Raw genomic sequence first — 18,811 nt, 5'->3', positions numbered from 1 at the left:
ACCCCACTTACCTTGTTGCCGGAGTCCTGCGGTGGGAGCGGGAGGCATCCGTCTTCTCGCTCTGCCGCGGTGCCGGCATTTCATGTTGAGCGCCGGAATAGTCCGGCGCTCAACATGAGATGCCGGCACCGCGACGGAGTCACGGAAAGTAAGGGGCACGAGCGGTTGCTGAGAACTTCACGAGCAACCGCTCAGCGCCCCTGCCCGGGACTTAGATTAAAGCATCGTTTTTTTAAAAAAACTAAAAAAAACTTTATTTAACATGAATGATGTTAAATAAAGTTTAAAAAAAAAAAAAAAACCCCGATGTTTTAAGTTAAGTCACGGGCAGGCGCCCCTGCAACCATGGCGCCCTGTGCAGTCGCACAGGTCGCACACCCCTAAGGCCGGCCCTGTGTGAGAGCAATGGAGGGAGAAAACAAAAAGGTGTAGAGGTTTCCATGTCTAAGCTGCCATGCACTACTAAAGTTGTACACGAAATTTAAGAGCCCAGCTGTGAAGCGTGCACCGCGGCAGAGCAGGAAGACCGACGCCTCCCGCTGCCACCGCAGGACTCAACAAGGTAAGTAGGATAATGAGAAGTAGGGGGGGCTAAGGCAGTGAGAAGGGGCAGAGGTGGTAGATAGTGAGAAGGGGCAGAGTGGGGGAAGGCAATGAGAAGGGGCAGAGGTGGTAGATAGTGATAAAGGGGGAGAGGGGATAGATAGTGAGAAAGGGGAGTTTTGTGACAAGATTTCTTTTTCCTTTCTTTTTTGGGATGGGGGGCAGAGGAGTAGTCCGCACGCCAGCTCTGGTGACCCCATACGTTTGAATGGTAACTTATATATTAATATTGCATAGAAGATTTTGATGTTTTTTTGCACACCCCTGATTTTTAAGTAAATTATGTTTTCACAAAAAAAGAGGCAGAATTTGAATATAATGGAAAAAACAGAGCAGATATGTGACTCTAAGAGAATGTGTTTCAAAGCAATAAGTTAATAATAGCAGTTTATTAGGCTTCTTTATTGTACAAGTTGCTGCTGACCCCAAGTATAAAGTAAAATAGGTTATTCATAAACCCATGTCAAGACACAATGACCCTTCTCAACACTAAAGGGATACTATAAATATCATTTAATTATTGAAAATGACTTTAGGCTTTTAGCCTATCAGAACAATTTCAGTTCTTCATATGAATGGATCTTTAGTTCAAATAGACAATAATACTATTCAACGCGATTGATCATTTGTCTGAAAGTGGCTTAAAAATAAATGTTACATTAGAGTTTTATGAAATATAAATACATGTTCACATTCTTAATTTAACTAATTACTGGTCATAATCAACAATAAATATGAACGTGGTTCCATTATAGGCACAATATATCTGTATATGGGATGATTTAATTAGCCAATCTACATTGAGTATCAATTATAAATTTAAAGAAAATTACCGTATGTGATGCATATTAAAAAGCTTATCAGTAATTTACTGTATTCTGCTAAGATTATGATTTAATGTGAAAATTGCTATAAACAAACAGCTGTTTTAAATATCTGTTTCTGGGTGTGGAGAGACTGGTTATTTGCAATAGTAAAGACAAGATAAAATTTTTATAAATTGATATTTGCTAACCATTCAGACAGTGACCTAGTACCAGAAATCCCACAGACCTTCTTTTACAAGATTTGTCTTGCATACCTCACACACAAAGTACAAAAATTCTGGTGTCGCTCAATGGCTCCCAACATGTATTTGTATCCGTGAACATTCATGGTAAGATTTGAATAACACACAGCCCAAGACACAGGAACTCTGGTGTCACTCAATGCTCCCCCCCCAACATTTTTAAAAAGGTGGAAAACTGGCTATGTATAAGCAAAATGTTTTTTTTTTTTATTTACAATGATGTTCATTTATAATTCCGTATTAGGCTTATGAAATAAAAAGTTAAAGGCCCACATTAATGTACATGTTAAGACATCACTTGCTGATACATTTACACAGAATGTTCCTCAGAGAATTTCATTTTGGCCAACACTCTCTAAACATATTGTAGTTTTTCTTCCAAAGCTTTGCCGTTTAAATCCAATGTACTGTTTTGTACATTATCTTTAATTTCTTCGTCAGTTGCCGGTGTATCATATTTTCGCCGGTAGAGCATTCGGCACAGCATTGTAGTGAGGAACATTTCCATTATAAGAAGCTGTTGGTTCATGTCTGTTTTAAAGATTGAATACAAGAAAAATGTGTCAATTTTGTGATATAGCAACTGAAGTTGATGTCAATCAGTATGATGGCAATCCTATGATGGCTCTAGCCATTGTCCTAAAAAGAAGTGGCTCATGCACCATGTTTAGTTTGGTTGGTTTGGACCAAGGCCAACATATCTTTTCGACAGTGTTTGCCAATTCTGAAAAGTGCAAGACCCAGGAAGTCTATATGCAACTTTTCTCTCGATCAATTAGTACAGCATGATTTGTCAGCTACACTAAGACACAGATCAGTTTAGTGTTCTGTTTAAAGAATTTTCCAATTAATCCTAACGTTGAGTTCTGACAACTTCAAATGTACTTACATGAAGCTCTAGATGGGCCTGGAAGTGGTGGGACACAGGAGATTACCCCAACAGTTGCAAGTATATTCATAATGGATGTCTGGAGCTGACTCAGAATGACTATAAACTGTAAAAAAAAAAAAAATAGTTACTGAGTGTATTGGCAAAAGTTATTACTTATGCTAATAATCACCTAAGATTACAGCAAATAATGGCTTTGCTGCTCCTCAATATTTGTAGTCTGTAACTTGCTCAAAGGGTCTAGAATGCTTATATTTCATCCATTCAGTTGAATCAAATAAGATGCATTCACTAAACACAATTTAACAATGATGGCAATTATAGTGCGCTTCCCCTATCTCACTACCAATTTTACAGTGTGTTATGCATGGCTTGACCCCTGTTATGGAAGATATACTGTATATTGAGGCTGGCCTTTCATAATGGATCATGAGTTCAAATGTAGATTCCCATGCCAACTATCAGTATAGTGAATACATCTGAGAGTATATTGCTAATGTATTGAATTACAAGTGCAGACAAATTTTCATTAAAGGAACACTCCATCAATCATATGCACCGTAATGCAAATGATAGCTGAGGGCAACCATTAAATTATTACTTTCTCCCTCTTGGAAATGCATGGAAGAGTTCAGAAGTATCCCCACCAACGCATTTGCCTCATTACCTGTGATCCAGCTACTTGGCTTGCAGGTGATGTATTCTGTGTTTCTGCTTACCATTCACACTATACTCATTGTCACTCAGCTCCTTGAAGAGCGTCAGAGGGTGTAAAAAGAATCCCTATGTGTCTGCGCAAAAGTTGCCTCCGTGTTTTTCAATAGGAATATTTTTTCTGCTACTTACGTAGAATGAATACTAGAGGGAGAGGGGTTATGGAGCTGCAGCTTCTCCTAAATTTAAGGATTACTTAAATCCTTGTACTTTTATACTACAATATACATTGTTCATTGGTAGCACTGTATGGGACACTAGACTGTCCCTTTAAATAAAAGCATAAGTAAAATTTATAAAACAGGTAGAAATGAAAAACAAATTCTGATTGTCAACCAAAGGCAGAGAGAACTAGAACTAAATGCCAAAGAAAACACTATAAAACTGATAGCAGCAGATTCTAAAATGGCTTCTGGTTGCATGGGTGTGTATACAAATACGTTGTCTGTATATGTATGGTCATGTGAGTGGCATTTGCTGAGTGGAGCATAAACACATCAGGGTGGATGATTGTCAAGTAAGTGAAGATCCTATTAAAGCACACACTTGGCTCCAGCGCTACTCATTATGAAGCGCTAGGTCAATGTTTTTCAACTACAGGTCTCACGTACCACCATTTTTTAGATATCACAGATTGAGCACAGGCATCTAAATTAAAAAAATCATTAAATTGCTTGTTTTCGGACAATGATACAGTCTGATTCCTTACCTGTTTGTGGCTCTTGAGGTCTGGAGTTTAAAACCACCACTATAGACAAATGGCCTTCTACATTATTCCGGGTCCTTGACACTATTGTGTTCTTTTGGAAGTGTCACACAACTAACCATAGACGCATAGACTTTTACAGCAGATATGAACCATATGGCCCATCTAGTCTGCCCATTTCTCTTGATGTAAAAATTCAGACCTTAATCAGTCCTCGGACTTGTCTTAAATTAAGGATAGCTTGATGTCTTTCCCATGCATGTTTACATTCGCTTACTGTATTATAATGTCATCACTTACATCCTTACATCTTTACCAACATCCTTACATCTAAAACTATATATATTGTCGGACAAAAACCCCCTGCATAGCATCAGAATATTTTTATATGTCTGTACTTTTCTTACCTGGTACACTGCAAACTTGGGAATTATATTCTTGTCTGTTAAAGTAGGCCTGACCAGATTAAACATAATTCCCACTGCCCAAAGTGCTGTGATTGTGATGATAGCGAGGGTAAGGTTAATCCACATTGTGGCGCCATCCACTGACGACTAGAAAAAGAACAAAACATAATGTGTGGTGATGTTTATTTCATACAGCAACCTCCCTACCCACAGAACATGGGGATTTATATACAGTATACTCACGCTGCCTAGGATGTACGTTCCATTGGTCCAGAGAACTACAGACAGAAACATAAGAACGGGCCGCAGGAAAGCAAATTGAAAGGTCCCTAGCTTCAGGATCAATAAAGTACGACTGTGGGGAAAAAAAAAATGTCTCAAAAATTGTCTTTGCCTTACTGAAACTTTAATGCATAGGATAGCTGAGGGTTTCCATTAAATTATTGTTTTCTCCCTCTTGCAAGGGCATGGAGAAGTTCATCAGAATATGGGCAACATATTTGATACTATTTTCCAGCATGTAAAAATGTAAATAAGTAGATGCAAATTTTGTTATTTTGGGGGATTGAAAAGCTATGTGTTTTTATACGCAGGTCCAAAAGGACTGCAGTCGAATCTGACCCCAATCCCACGGATAATGACAGTTGAGTGATTTCTATCCATAGTTTTCAAATTTCTCCGGTACTTGTACTTTTCCTTTATTCTCGAACAATATGCTCACTTAAACTACTCACATGTGAATTTCAGAGCTAATCCATCCTGCACTACCAAGATATCTCTTGAACCAAATTTCTGACAATTAAAAACAGGACCTTAACTGACCTGTTGATGTCTTTCTGCGGCAGACATACACAGCAGCAGCAAAACGGACCCGTGCTAATCTGTAGCTTCTTATCTCCAAACTTCTTGAGGAATTCTTTTTTGCCTCCACATTCGCTTACCAGCATCTGCTGAAATTTGTGTATGAACACAGCAAGAAACCTTTCAGTGTGAAAAAAAGAGAAGCAAATATTTAGAGAGTATTAAAGGTAAGTGATCGTTTCCCCCTGATGTTTAGATCTGCATGAAGACTGGATGGATCTAGAAGATTAGCTCATTTGGTATCCATGAAACAACTGTACAAGCGGCTGCTTTGACATTCTTTAGTTCTACTAATTGAGTGAACATTAAAGACCCATGTAAGTACGACCTACTTATTCATAAATGTGCATTGAGTTACTTAGTTTATGCATATTAAAAAACGTTAGTGTTAAAAACAGACCAAATTGAATATTGTTTACTAATATTTTCCCCTTAAAACTAAAGATTCCCTTGATACCCTGTATCAGAGGTGGACAGGAACAGGCTTTGTGATGGATCTTCATAAACCTTATTGTGGATACTTTGCCTGTCAATGCCATATACTCAGCTTTGATTTCAAAATAAGTATTTCTGGCAATACAGTATCCCATCACATTGGATTACATGTTACCTGGAACTTCCCCTAAACTGTCATGCAACAAATTAAAATATTTACAATATTCATTGAAGAACTATAACAAGTTATTTTAGTTATTCATATATTTGTTAAAATGTTTTAGAACATGAATTGTGGATGTAGGCAAGTGTATCCACCATAAGTTCCAATAAAATATTGTTACAAACAATGTAATACATACACAGATGCTGTGAAGTCAGTAAACATTGTACTACGAGGAATCCACATTCCAACACAAGAAGTTATTGCTATGATCTGTAAGAGAAATACATAGTCAATCAACAACAAGAGGGATAAGCACTAGCTTCCATGCAATATATGCTAATTTTATAAACATACTTTCCAGCTTTCAGTCTATTCTGATGGGATCTCTTAAAAGATAACTCCGGTCCCCCCCGTTTCCCCCCACAAAGTCTGGGGTAAACAGTCTTCCTCAACTGAAAAAAGGTGCTGGTACTCTAAAATCTTGCAGAAGCAATATGCAGTCCCTTCCTTTCATCCCAGAACAAGGTCAAGGGAGCACCAGATCTTCTAGGGCAGGCATGTCCAAAGTCCGGCCCAAGGGCCAATTGCGGCCCACGTTCCGGACTGATAAGGCCCCACAGATAAATTGCCCAGATATAGATCTGGGCTTTTTTTTATATTAAAGGCAGAGTGATTTAACACCAGTTTAGATTTGTCATCCAAGTCACAAAATGAAAAGTATGCCGTTTTCAATAAACTTTGCATAAAATAGTTAATTTGCATTTAATTTTAATGGTTGAAAGAATGTCAGGCAAAATGGTCGGCCCTCGCACATGTTCACTTCATCAAATCTGGCACTCTTCGAAAAAAGTTTGGTCATGCCTGGTCTAGGGCAAAGGCTTTGAAGTGTCCAAGTGAATCCTAGCACACTTACAAACTTAGTCCCAAGTATTGGGGCACCTGACCATTAGACCAACAGGGACTGTTATGACATTGCATTCTAAATACATAGACATTAATATGTAGTTGCCCCCCCCCCTTGCAGGTATAACAGGTTTCACTCTTCCGGGAAGGCTTTCTACAAGGTTTTGGAGTGCTTCTGTGAGAATTTTTGCCCATTCATCTAGTAGGGCATTTGTGAGGTGAGGCACTAATGTTGAACGAGAAGGCCTGGCTCGCAATTTCCATTCCAGTTCATCCCAAAGGTGTTCGATGAGGTTGTGGTCTGGGCTCCAAACTAATCCAACCATGTCTTTATGCACCTTGCTTTGTGCACTGGGGCACACCCATTGTGGAATAGAAAAGGGTTTTCCCCAAACTGTTTCCATACAAGTTGGAAGCATAGCATTGTCCAAAATGTCTTGGTATGCTGAAGGAGACATATTAATGTCTATGTACTGTATTTGCTCAATTATAAGACCCTGATTATAAGACAACCCCCCCCAAAATGTGAATATTAATTTAGGAAAAAAGAAAAAGCCTGAATATAAGACAACCCTATAGGAAAAAAGTTTTACTAGTTAATATTAATTCACATGCAAACTATTTTCTCATATTTAATAAAAACTATGATTGAAAAAAATATTTTGTTTTTATTTCATTTTATTTCCCAACCTGCCTCCAGTTATGCACATCTGCCCCCCCAGATATGCCTAACATGCTACTCTGCCCCTAGAAATGCCTTATATCCCATATATGCCACTCTGCCTCCTGGATATGCCTTATACACCCATATATGCCACTCTGCCCCCAGATATGCCTTTTAATCCCCTACTTGCCACTCTGCCTCCCAGATATGCCTTATACACCCATATATGCCACTCTGCTTCCCTGATATGCATTTTAACCCCCTATTTGCCAATCCTCCCAGGTATGCCTTATACCCCTATATGCCACTCTGCCTCCCTGATTTGCCTTTTAACCCCCTATATGCCACTCTGCCTCCAGAAAACCATTGAACCCCCCAATGCCACTCTTAACCCTCCCAACTTACCAGTGCATCCCTTCACTTGTGACCTGTGCTTCAGACTCCCTGGTGTCTAGTGGGGCAGCCAGTGGAGGTCTGTGCGATGTGGTACAGTACCTCCGCCGGGGCTTCTATGACTGAGGGCCGACATCACATGACCTTTCGGTGCTCCACCATAGAAGCCCTGGCGGGAGTACTGTCCACCAGCAGCGGAGGTCTACATCGTACAGACCTCCACCGGCTGTGGGATGTGCAGAGACAATCTCCAATGATGCCGGCACTTCCGCCGGAGCTTCTATGGTGGAGCACCAGAAGGACATGTGATGCCGGCGCTCTGTCATATAAGCCCCCAGTGGAAGTGCCAACAGCAGCAGAGGGTGACAGAGAGGAGGATCCGGGTCCCCTGCAGCGCTGTGGGGTATCTGGATTTTAGTCTATTTGAGGTCTGATTAGAAGACAACCTTGAATATAAGACAAGCGATATTTTTCAGAGCATTTACTCTGGAAAAACCTTATCTTATAATCGAGTAAATACAGTATTTAGAATGCAATGCCATCAAAGTCCCTGTTAATGTTATGGTCAGATGTTCCAATACTTTTGTCTATATAATACATATATATACTTTACAGTCAGTGGTTTCTGTAACTTACCGGAGCTCCTGCATTTATCCAAATCATTATGGACTTTTTGGGGCCTGAAATTTTCCTATACATGTAATAGGATTCTTCTAAGAACACCAGAAAGGCAAATACTGTCATCAGTGTTAAAAGAGCAAACAGCAGTATCCCCGTAGTGTCAAGATCTAGAAATTAAAGATACATTATTAGGAGTTTGGGCATAATTTTTTAGAGCAATCCAACAGGCTAGACATAAATTCTTTCCCAATTTACCCAAATCAGAATTTTTCAGATTCAAGGAACTGAAGGTATGAACAGAAAGTCACCAGGTATCAGGGATAACGAAAATAACATATCTCATAGGAAAACCCAAAATTCCCTATTTGTCCATTGTGGACAAATAGAAGCAGTTGTGAGCCTAGTATTAGCAGCACCTCGGTTTGCTATTTTTCTGGTGTCCCCTCCCTGGACAAACATACAAATACGCACTGACGTAACTACAGGGGTAGACTCCCGTGCGATCCCTGCAACGTCTTGTTCTCCTCGTACCGATTCAAAATAGTTTAGAAAGTGCCCTTCCGAATTGGACCGCACTGCTCCAGGTCAGAAGGGTCCTTTCTAAACTATTTTGAACTGGCACAGGGAGACAGGAGCGTAATGGGGTCACGTTATGTACCAAGGCTGGCCACACAGTGTACAGGAGCAAGCTGCAGGAGCGGTAAGAGGTATGCGGGGGCGGAAGGTTCTTTGTATGTATGATTGTTAGCATAGATTTGTGTTTGTGTGTAAGCATGGATGTGTAATTTTGTGTGTGAGCATGGATGTGTAATTGTGTGTGTGTGAATATGGATGTGTAATTGTGTGTGTGAGCATGGATGTGTGATTGTGTTTGTGATCATGGATGTGTAATTGGCAATTTTCGCACCAGGGCCCTGTGGTTTCTAGTTATGCACCTGCAAATACGCTAACATACAGACATACACTCTAACATTATACACTTACACATACGTGCAGATACTCATTCTCCCATGCCCTACTAATCCTAGGCTCACCCCTGACACTCTAAAACCATAAGCCAACACACACACCCATGTTAACACCGCCATACACATATGCTAACACCAAATTAACACATACACTCACGCTCAAAATCATTTTATAAAATAGCGAGACAGAGTAGAAAATGCATTTGTAAATTAAATTGTGTAAACACATAATTGTGTAGATAATGGTAGGAAGTTCCAAAGAGAATTCTTGCCTGATGTGCCATGTGGTCTAGGATTGGTCCTAATTTTAGCAATTGACACATACATAATTATATTCAGCATTGGTAAATGTACAACACAGTCAAGAGATTAATAAATATACTACTTTACCATTCAACAGGAAATAGTTTGTACTATGACCTCAAAAGTCTTCCTGGTTTTACAGGTTGGGAAAAAATAATAATAAAACATTTGAAGTTGAAACTGGCATGTATACAGTACTGTGATTATACCAGGAATACAATAAAGATATAAGGTGGGGTGTGTCTACTTCAATAAACACAGCTTATTCTTCTCTTACTAACTCTCTTTAGAGTTCCTTGACAGAACCAACTTTAATCTAGCTTGTTTTACATTTTGTAGAGAAGTGCATATTAGGTAATTTTGTTACTCTACAAAACGTGTATTCAAGATGGTGACTCATGCTTCATAGGCTGCATAGAATAACATATAAAAAGGACTAAGGATTAGGCCAAAGGGCCTGGATACTTCTGGAAGCTTCTTAGTGTGAGGTCCACCTTCTAGTGTCTAAAATACCAGATACAATCAGCTTTATGTTTGTGTATTATGTTTATATTGACATTTTATTAAGACATTATGCAGTAATGCTTTCATACTGTATACTTGAGGGGGTAGTATCTCCAGTGATTCATCCATGTATTAACAGTACGTCTTAAAAAGCAGAGGACCATAGGCTGACCTAGCAGCCACACAGACCATTTTCCAAGATGGACCAGTAAATGAGAGTACACAAACACTTCACTTTTCTATCTCTGACAATTTTCCATGTAGGACAAGGTAGACCTTTTGTAACTCATACAGTGAGTTATCTCCAGTAGCTCCAGTAGCGATGTCTACTAACTTGACAGAGTCTTTGAAGAACATATATGTGACAGATGTATGTTTAGGTATCCACTAGTCTGACCTACTCTGCTAATGCCACATATGCTTAAAGAGGATGATATCTGACACCAAATCATCTGTAAATGCATAAGGTAATTAGCTAGGGTGTAACAGCAAAAAGGGCCCAAAACATCAGGGAAAGAAAGTGGAATGACCTCAAAGCTTTTTGCTGGTGTTATCACATTCTCTATCATTTTATTGATATAGTCAGTGATAACATAACAGATATCACCAGACATTCCATGTAGAACCCAAATTAGGGATAACAGAACTAGAAAACTTGATTACAATTGTTATCTGATAGGATATGGCCTTTAATAGTAGTACATTGACCTAGCCCGAGTATCTGAGGAGTGAACAACCCCAATGTCGTATTAGTGTTGATTTGATAAGTAAACCATAAGCTGCTTCTGAAAAAGGTTTTATATTTTCCATCATGTGCATTGGTCAGACTTCTGTTTTCAACATAGAGCATGAGTTCACACAAGATGTATTTTTAGCTGTTTACTTAATTAATCCCTGCATAAAAACTAGACTTGTGCATTCGTCTTCGGGCGAACATGAAAACGAACACCAAGAGTGCGTTTTCGTGTTCGTTCCGAAGACACGCCGAAGAGAAGACGACTGCGGTAAAACGTAGGCGAAGACAAAGACACACACCACGAAGATCTTCGTGATTGTCTTCGTCTTCGTCTACCAAATCCGTAGGTTCGCCGTCACGGGTTACAGGGCAGTGCGAATGAGCCTATTGGTCGCCTACAGGGACCTCCTCTGGCATCAACCAATTGGTTGATGCCAGAGGAAGACCCTGCAGGTGACCAATAGGCTCACTCGCACGCTCTTTGTAAGTTAACCCCTGACATCCCACTGGTCTCCCTCCCTGTTCAATTAGTTAAATGTCCCTACGAGCCACTTTATTGGTCGCTCGTACGGACATTTAACTAATTGAACAGGGAGGGAGACCAGTGGGATGTGCCGGGTAAGTTGCAGCATTGAGGTTTTAAAACCCCAATGCTGCAACTTACCCTGCAGATGCCACTGGTCTTTAACTAATTGAACAGGGAGGAAGATCTGCAGGGGTTTTAAAACCTCAATGCTGCAACTTACCCGGCACATCCCACTGGTCTCCCTCCCTGTTCAATTAGTTAAATGTCCGTACGAGCGACTTTATTGGTCGCTCGTACGGACATTTAACCCGGCACAGACTAACTAATTGAACAGGGACGGAGACCAGTGGCATCGGCAGGGTAAGTTGCAGCATTGGAGTTTTAAAACCCCAATGCTGCAACTTACCCTGCAGATGCCACTGGTCTTTAACTAATTGAACAGGGAGGGAGACCAGTGGCATCTGCAGGGTAACTTGCAGCATTGGGGTTTTAAATGCAACTTACCCTGCAGATGCCACTGGTCTCCCTCCCTGTTTAATTAGTTAAATGTCCGTAAGTTGCAGCATTGGGGTTTTAAAAGTCTGCACGAGCGACTCTGTTGGTCGCTCGTGCAGACTTTTAAAACCCCAATGCTGCAACTTACCCGGCACATCCCACTGGTCTCCCTGTTCTATCAGTTAAATGTCCGTACAAACGACTTCATTGGTCGCTCGTACGGACATTTAACTGATAGAACAGGGAGACCAGTGGGATCTGCAGGGTAAGTTACAGCACCAGGAGCCTAAAAGTCTGTACGAGCGACCAACAGAGTCACTCGTACAGACTTTTAAAATCGCAATGCTGCAACTTACCCGGCAGATCCCACTGGTCTCCCTGTTCTATCAGTTAATAAATGCTAGAACAGGGAGACCAGTGGGATCTGCCGGACAAGTTACGACACCAGGAGTTTAACAGTCTGTACGAGCAACCCTATTGGTCGCCAGCAGGGAGCCCCCTGCTGACGACCAATAGAGTTGCTCATACGGACATTTAAACTCCTGGCGCCAGAGCGGCTTTAACCCCGTATTAACCCCTTAACTGGGGAAAACGAAGAAAAACCGAACACGAAGAATGTCCACGAATATTCGCCCGAAGAGAAGACAGGACCAGGCGAATATTCGCGGAATACGAAGGTTTTTTTTTTCCCGAAGACGAGCACGAAGACGAACACGAAGAGCCCCCTGGTGCCCAAGTCTAATAAAAACTTTCATCATAATGTACCAGTTTCTGTGTTTACCAGTGAGGCATGTAGATTGAAGGTCAGATGAAATGTGGATCCATACATACTATACCATCTAAAAACTCAAGTAATGCATTGGCTCACATTTTTAAAGAAAAGCTGTAATGTATGCCAAATAATAAGGGTAATCATAATAATCTGGTACCATGTTGATAGAACAAACACACTATGCTTTCCATTAGGAAGTCGCCCTCTTCCCCCCTTTTAAGACAAATCATTGGCTACATCCCTCTTCTTTCAATGTACCCATTGTACGGCAAAATCAAATATGCTGGGAGGAATGTACATTTTTCCTTCATATAGAGAGGCAATACAAGCAACTTTGGTTCAAAATACTTGTCCCATATCCTTCAAGTGAAAGCTACCAACTTGCCACTGACATTAAGTGATACACAGTGAAGTACAATTCAAATATTTTCATTTATTTAATTTGTATTAAGTATTGTAGCTGAAATAGAGATCTAGATATTGTCATGTTGAGAAGTATGCAACAATGCAGACGTCACGTCACACTACATGTTATAAAGCATTATCTCCTGCTTACTGTTCTCTTATCTCATAATATGCTATGCAAGTCTACCTCAATCATGACCAATACTTAGGAATAATATATTTACTATATATGCAGATATAAAGTATAAAGTATATCCTGTATGTGTATGTGTATATATATATATATATATATATATATATATACTGTAACTCTTATTTCAGCAAATTCCTCAAGTTATCTGACATTACACTTACTAAGCTTTTCAAATGAACCTTCACTTCAATTTTCAAGTAGCATTTGGTTGAAAGCATAAAACATGTAGTTCAACAACTTGTGGGGCATATCAGCTGGCTACCTCTTAATTATGGTTTTTATTTTTTAAAGGTATTAATGTTCTAAATTTAAATGTCTGCATTTCTGACTCAGGAGAAGCATGTTAAACTCTATAAATGTTCTCCTTGTAGTGAGTCATGCACGTCATTATATCAAATTAATTAGGTAACCCAAAATAGGGGATATATATATATATATATATATATATATATATATATATATATATACAATAACAAACAGTGGGAGCATTACATGAGTTGCTATGGTAATCCCACTTTTTAAATTGCATCACACTAACTTCATTACAAATATCTCAGAACCACTATAAGGAAGGTTGACATCCTTAACACAACATTTAAGTAGTTTTTTTATGCTGTACTTGTATTTGTAGAGACAGATTTATATTTCTGCTTAACTTATAAAGGCGACTGAATGGCTATTTCTAAAGAGAGCAAAACAGTAGCAATATTGTATTTACTGTAGAAACAAAGATGCTTTTTGAAACTAGGCAGTGTGTCTTATGTGGTCATAGCTACATAGCCACAGTCATATCACATTTCACGTCTTCAACTGGCAGCTTTCCGCTCTGTTTCACATTTTAATAACTCTTTCTATTCATACATACATTCTATTTAACTAATTATAAGCAGAGCTTTTTGTATAAAGAATGTCTAGAATCCTCCACATACACCAAAAACCCACATTTGCTTTTCCAGTGGTGTTTCAGGGATGAAGCTCTCAATTCCAAGTAAATTAAAGCAGTTTAAAGGAATTGATCATTAAATGAATTGATCGCTATAACATGTCATTGAATCTCTGCAGATCTGGAAGAAGCTCAAGACATGGCAGAGTAAGCCCAATGTGTTTGATTACTCCCAATATTCTAACTGATATGTTTTCTAAGTTCTTATGATGACCTCCTTGGACAGATCTATAGCTTTATCATGCTAAGAGTACCTCTTCCAATGCAATTGTCATTCATTTTATGAAAATATTTAAGTGTATATATATATATATATATATATATATATATACCGTGTATATATATACCGTATATATATATATATATATATATATATATATATATATATATTAAGTCAGAAGTGACTGCCAATTTTTTGCCATCCACCAACTCTAGTTGAACACCTGTATATGACCTTAGCCTAAAAGCCTAAATGCATTATTTTCAAGTGGTGCCCCCTAGATTATGGTCACTCTAATATGCTACTATGAGACCCCCTAAAACTATGAATAACAATAATATTTTTTAATAGAACAACATTTCCTTGTTATTTTAGATTATAGGATCTAGCAAACAGGGCCTGCACACAAATATGTCATGTTTTATAGTGTCATTATACAGACTGCATAATATGTTGGTGGGATATAATTAAAATATAATGTTTTATTGCACATTTATTTGCATATTGAGCCTATTATAGTGTAACCTTAATCTCCTGTCTGGTAACTAGCAGTATAGAAGTCACAGTCTCTCAGAGGAAATTATATGCTTGGTCAATATCATCAAATTTAAGCACATATATTTGCTTTGTTCGAGAGTTGCTTGTAAAGTCGATAATCCCCAGCAAAAAAAAAACAACATGAGATAACTAGAGATTTATCTCACAAACATGTTTTTTTTTAATGAAAGAACAAAAAATATATATTTTTGTTTTTACTTACTCTGGATGATCTCATAAGAGTAGGGAGCTTGTCTGTTTCTACAGATGGGGTTGACTTGGTTAGTTCCATTTGGTGTCACATCCATTTTTCCTTTTCTTTCCAGGTTTTTCTCTCTCTGTTCCCTGTGTCTATTCCCAGCTCTTACTGCTGCTCCAAAGTTCTTTATTAAAAGGCAGGGCAAACCAACTCTGATTTCCCTTAGCCCCCTCAGGGGAAAAAAATGTCTGGAACTGTAAGGAAATCTTCCAGGCCAAAAATAAATAAAACTTTTTTTTAAACTTGCTCTAGATCTGGTTATTGCTGTTCAACACTTCTTATAATCTGCTGCATGCGTCTTAAATCCAGGGCATGTCCAGGTAAACATCAACCAAAGGATATAAAAGCAGGTTGTAAATCAGTTATCCAAGTGCCCAGAAGAACTCAAGACGAGTTGAACTGTAGACTGATATAATCTCAACTAAGTAGTGGGAGGGAGAAGATAAATACCTTCAGGACACATTTTCCCAGTGTTTTACTGCTGTTCCACTGTGCCAGCAAATTCACAAAACAGTCACTGTTCTGCTGCATTGTGGTATTTTATATAAAGTGTACATTGTGAATCATGGCAAAATGTGTAAAAGTGCAGACAAATTTATGGAAGGCATACAGTAAAACTAAATTTGAGACATGTATAAATTATACATAGACAGCTTTTTTACTTCATGAAACATTTTTAACTATATAATATAACATAATAATAATAATAATAATAATAATAAGAATATATGGAATATTAGCATAAAAGCAAAAAAGGATGCTGCTTAAACAAAGCCATGTGAAATATTCTCACTATATTATCACTGCATTTATTTTTTGAGGCATTCAAATCATAAAATTTAAAAAAAACCTGACAATTTAAAATATAAATTCAGATGCAATGCATCCTCCAACTGTTTGGGGCCATAAAGAGAATAGTTTTTTGTGTCAAATCTTTGTAATTTGAGTCTGGCTTTTTAAAAGTTATTTTAGTTTTGCAGTGACCCTTTCCTTTTGCTGAAAATAAGGATTGGTGGCATTGATAGATTATGCAGGATGGCCCCTAAAGAAAGATATTTATATTCTAATAAAATAACCCTCCATAGAACAGAACGAGGATGGAGTGGGGTAAGACTCTGACTGTTTGTGTCTCAGTAAAGAGTTATGTCTTTAACGTTATTACCCCCATGTGCAAGAAACAGGGGCAGGGTGCATTGGTGGAAATGATGCTTCCAAGTATATTTTATTATCTTTTTAGCTCCCCATGACAGTGGGAGCAACACGGGTAGCAAATGGGAAGCACGGGCTGATGTATGTGCCTCCTATAGGGTATAGTGGGGTCATATAGTCTCAGCAATGTTTAATTTCCCAGTGTGGGGAGGGGGATGATTATTGCCCCACCTTTGGTTAATTGATGCCCATGGAGACCACTGTTTAGTAGTTTGAATTTATTTGCATTTGCACAAGCAACTCCGGGGTTAATTAATTGATTGCTTCTGTAACAGTGCTAAGCTTAGGGTTAGTTGTGCCCCCTCATAACTAACACACATACCAGCATGCAAACTTGCACTAACACCCATAAATGAACACACACACGCACTAACCCTAATAGTATATGCTAACACCCACACATATGCTAACACATACACTAACACAAACCTATGCTAACATCATACTACAGTAGGGTCTTGTAACTTGTAACATGCACCTACCAAAGTGCATCTCCAATATGTATATTTGACTCTCGACTTGCAGGTGCAAATGCAATCTGGATTTTTGTCAGACTCTTGCAAGTTGGCTGCTGCAGTCTCATGGTCTTTGCCAACTCATATTAACGTGAAATGTCATAAATGGAATATCCCATATGCATTACTTTAAATGCTACATATAGCCACTGGTTAGTCCTAGCATAACCAGGACTTCAGGAAGAATTTAAACTAAGACCAGATCCTTTCCAGCTCCTTTTATGGTTTTCTATGTGATATACAAATCCCTATACTACACGGTGGGTCTACTGACTCCCAAATGTATTTTGGCCTGCTGAAGTATTGGGACACCTAGTGGGACTTAGGTCACTGGGCTGAATGTTGCCATTCACTGGCGGTGATCAAAAAATGAAAATAATTTCTTTTTCCCCACTTTTGTTGTCCAAGAGGACCTGACCCACTGACCTGTGATCCATTTTATGAGTCTATATGGTTGTGCTTACAATACGTGTACATATCTGATGTCAGGAAGGGGTAGAATGTAATTAAATGTAACGGTGTTTCTCATTGGAATGCTATATAATATTTGCAAATCACTTGGGGCCATAATGTATTTTACTTTTTAATAAAAAAACACAATTGTTTGCTTCAACTTCATTTTTTCCCTGGTTACAATGTTGTTGATCCAGAGAAATAATAATAAGCCAACAATGAAGCTATTACCAATAATGTTTCAATAGGGAAAAGCAAATTCCTTCCTGACTCCAACATGTCAGATTCCTCTATTAAACATCCTACCATTGTTTTTCTCTGTATGCCCTTTTCAAAACAGGACAACCATTTCTTGAAGGTATATATAGTGAATCTGCAAACCTACAACGCAATAAATTCCACATATTAAGTTGCACTAAAGAACTTGCCATGCAATCACATCCCTTCGTAGCTGACATTCCCTAATGTAAAGACACATGGTTCATGAAGCTTACCATTGATGAAAAAGAGTTACTTTTATTACATAATGAAAAAATGTGTAAAAACGTAATAATTAGAACAGTAATAGCAGCAAACAAAAGCTTCCACGCATGTGAACTTCACAATGATCATGGGATTTCATTGTACACTTTTGGAAAGCTGATTTGGGACAATGCGTGGATACACCCTGGAACGCTATTGTGAAATTGTAAAACTTGAGCTGTTGTGGGAGTGTGTGTGCATGGTTTAAGGAAAGCAGATCAGATTAACAGGATATGTCTGTATTTTTAAAGAAAAAGCTTTTACTCAGAAGGTTACACAGGAAAACATTTTCTTTGAAGCATTGTCACTTTGTAAAATTATCTGTGGTAAGATCCTGTGACTTTAGCCTTTCACTACCCTACTGAATTATTACCCTGGATTTAGCTATTATCAGTATGAACTCCAAAAAAAGCAGTGATTATAAAATGTAATCAAATAATCTTTGCTAAATGAAACACATTAAATGCATGCTGCCCTTTTGACATGTCATTTTCTTCATTTTACAGAAGTGTAGTATTCCAGCCCATAAAATAATCTTTCATTTTTTAAAAAATGTTTTGATATATATGTTGGCCACTGGATACAATTTTAATTCTGCTTAGCATTTGCTATTTGTGTACTGAGCAAACACGATTGCACATCCTAAGTAAAAGCAACTATCTGATAAATAAGAAAAAAAAAGTTTAATACACCTCTTCTGAGTAAAAAACCAAATGGTGAAAAAAAAAAATTCCAGCGCAAAACAATGGATTTACTGGAAAAGCTTAGGTCAAAAGAGTGGGTTATGGGAAGCGCTGCCGCAGCTTAATGCCATTTGCAG

At 38.5% G+C, this 18,811-nt stretch overlaps 1 protein-coding gene across 1 annotated transcript; it reads right to left on the bottom strand.

Annotated features, from left to right (window-relative positions):
• Positions 1-962: 962 nt before the first annotated feature.
• On the bottom strand, positions 963-15,699 carry LOC128474910 (organic solute transporter subunit alpha-like). The gene is made up of 8 exons (XM_053457332.1): positions 15,257-15,699; positions 8,447-8,598; positions 6,047-6,120; positions 5,211-5,369; positions 4,632-4,743; positions 4,389-4,535; positions 2,562-2,667; positions 963-2,203 (listed from the first exon to the last, which is right to left on the bottom strand). Exons 1-8 carry the CDS (start codon positions 15,339-15,341, stop codon positions 2,028-2,030), a joined length of 1,011 nt encoding a protein of 336 aa, XP_053313307.1. The 5' UTR covers positions 15,342-15,699; the 3' UTR covers positions 963-2,027.
• Positions 15,700-18,811: the final 3,112 nt, after the last annotated feature.

This window comes from Spea bombifrons, chromosome 2 (genome assembly GCF_027358695.1).
Source record: "Spea bombifrons isolate aSpeBom1 chromosome 2, aSpeBom1.2.pri, whole genome shotgun sequence".
In the NCBI taxonomy this organism is placed as follows: Eukaryota; Metazoa; Chordata; class Amphibia; order Anura; family Pelobatidae; genus Spea; species Spea bombifrons.
This window is presented reverse-complemented; position numbering and strand designations above follow the sequence as displayed.

Bases quoted from the DNA above. Each gene is read 5' to 3' on its own strand.
- LOC128474910 (XM_053457332.1), bottom strand. From the start codon at position 15,341: ATGGATGTGACACCAAATGGAACTAACCAAGTCAACCCCATCTGTAGA. The intron at 8,599-15,256 runs GTAAGTAAAAAC...TTTAATTTCTAG, and splicing joins CTCTTATGAGATCATCCAGA to ATCTTGACACTACGGGGATA. The intron at 2,204-2,561 runs GTAAGTACATTT...TCTTTAAAACAG, and splicing joins AGGCCCATCTAGAGCTTCAT to ACATGAACCAACAGCTTCTT.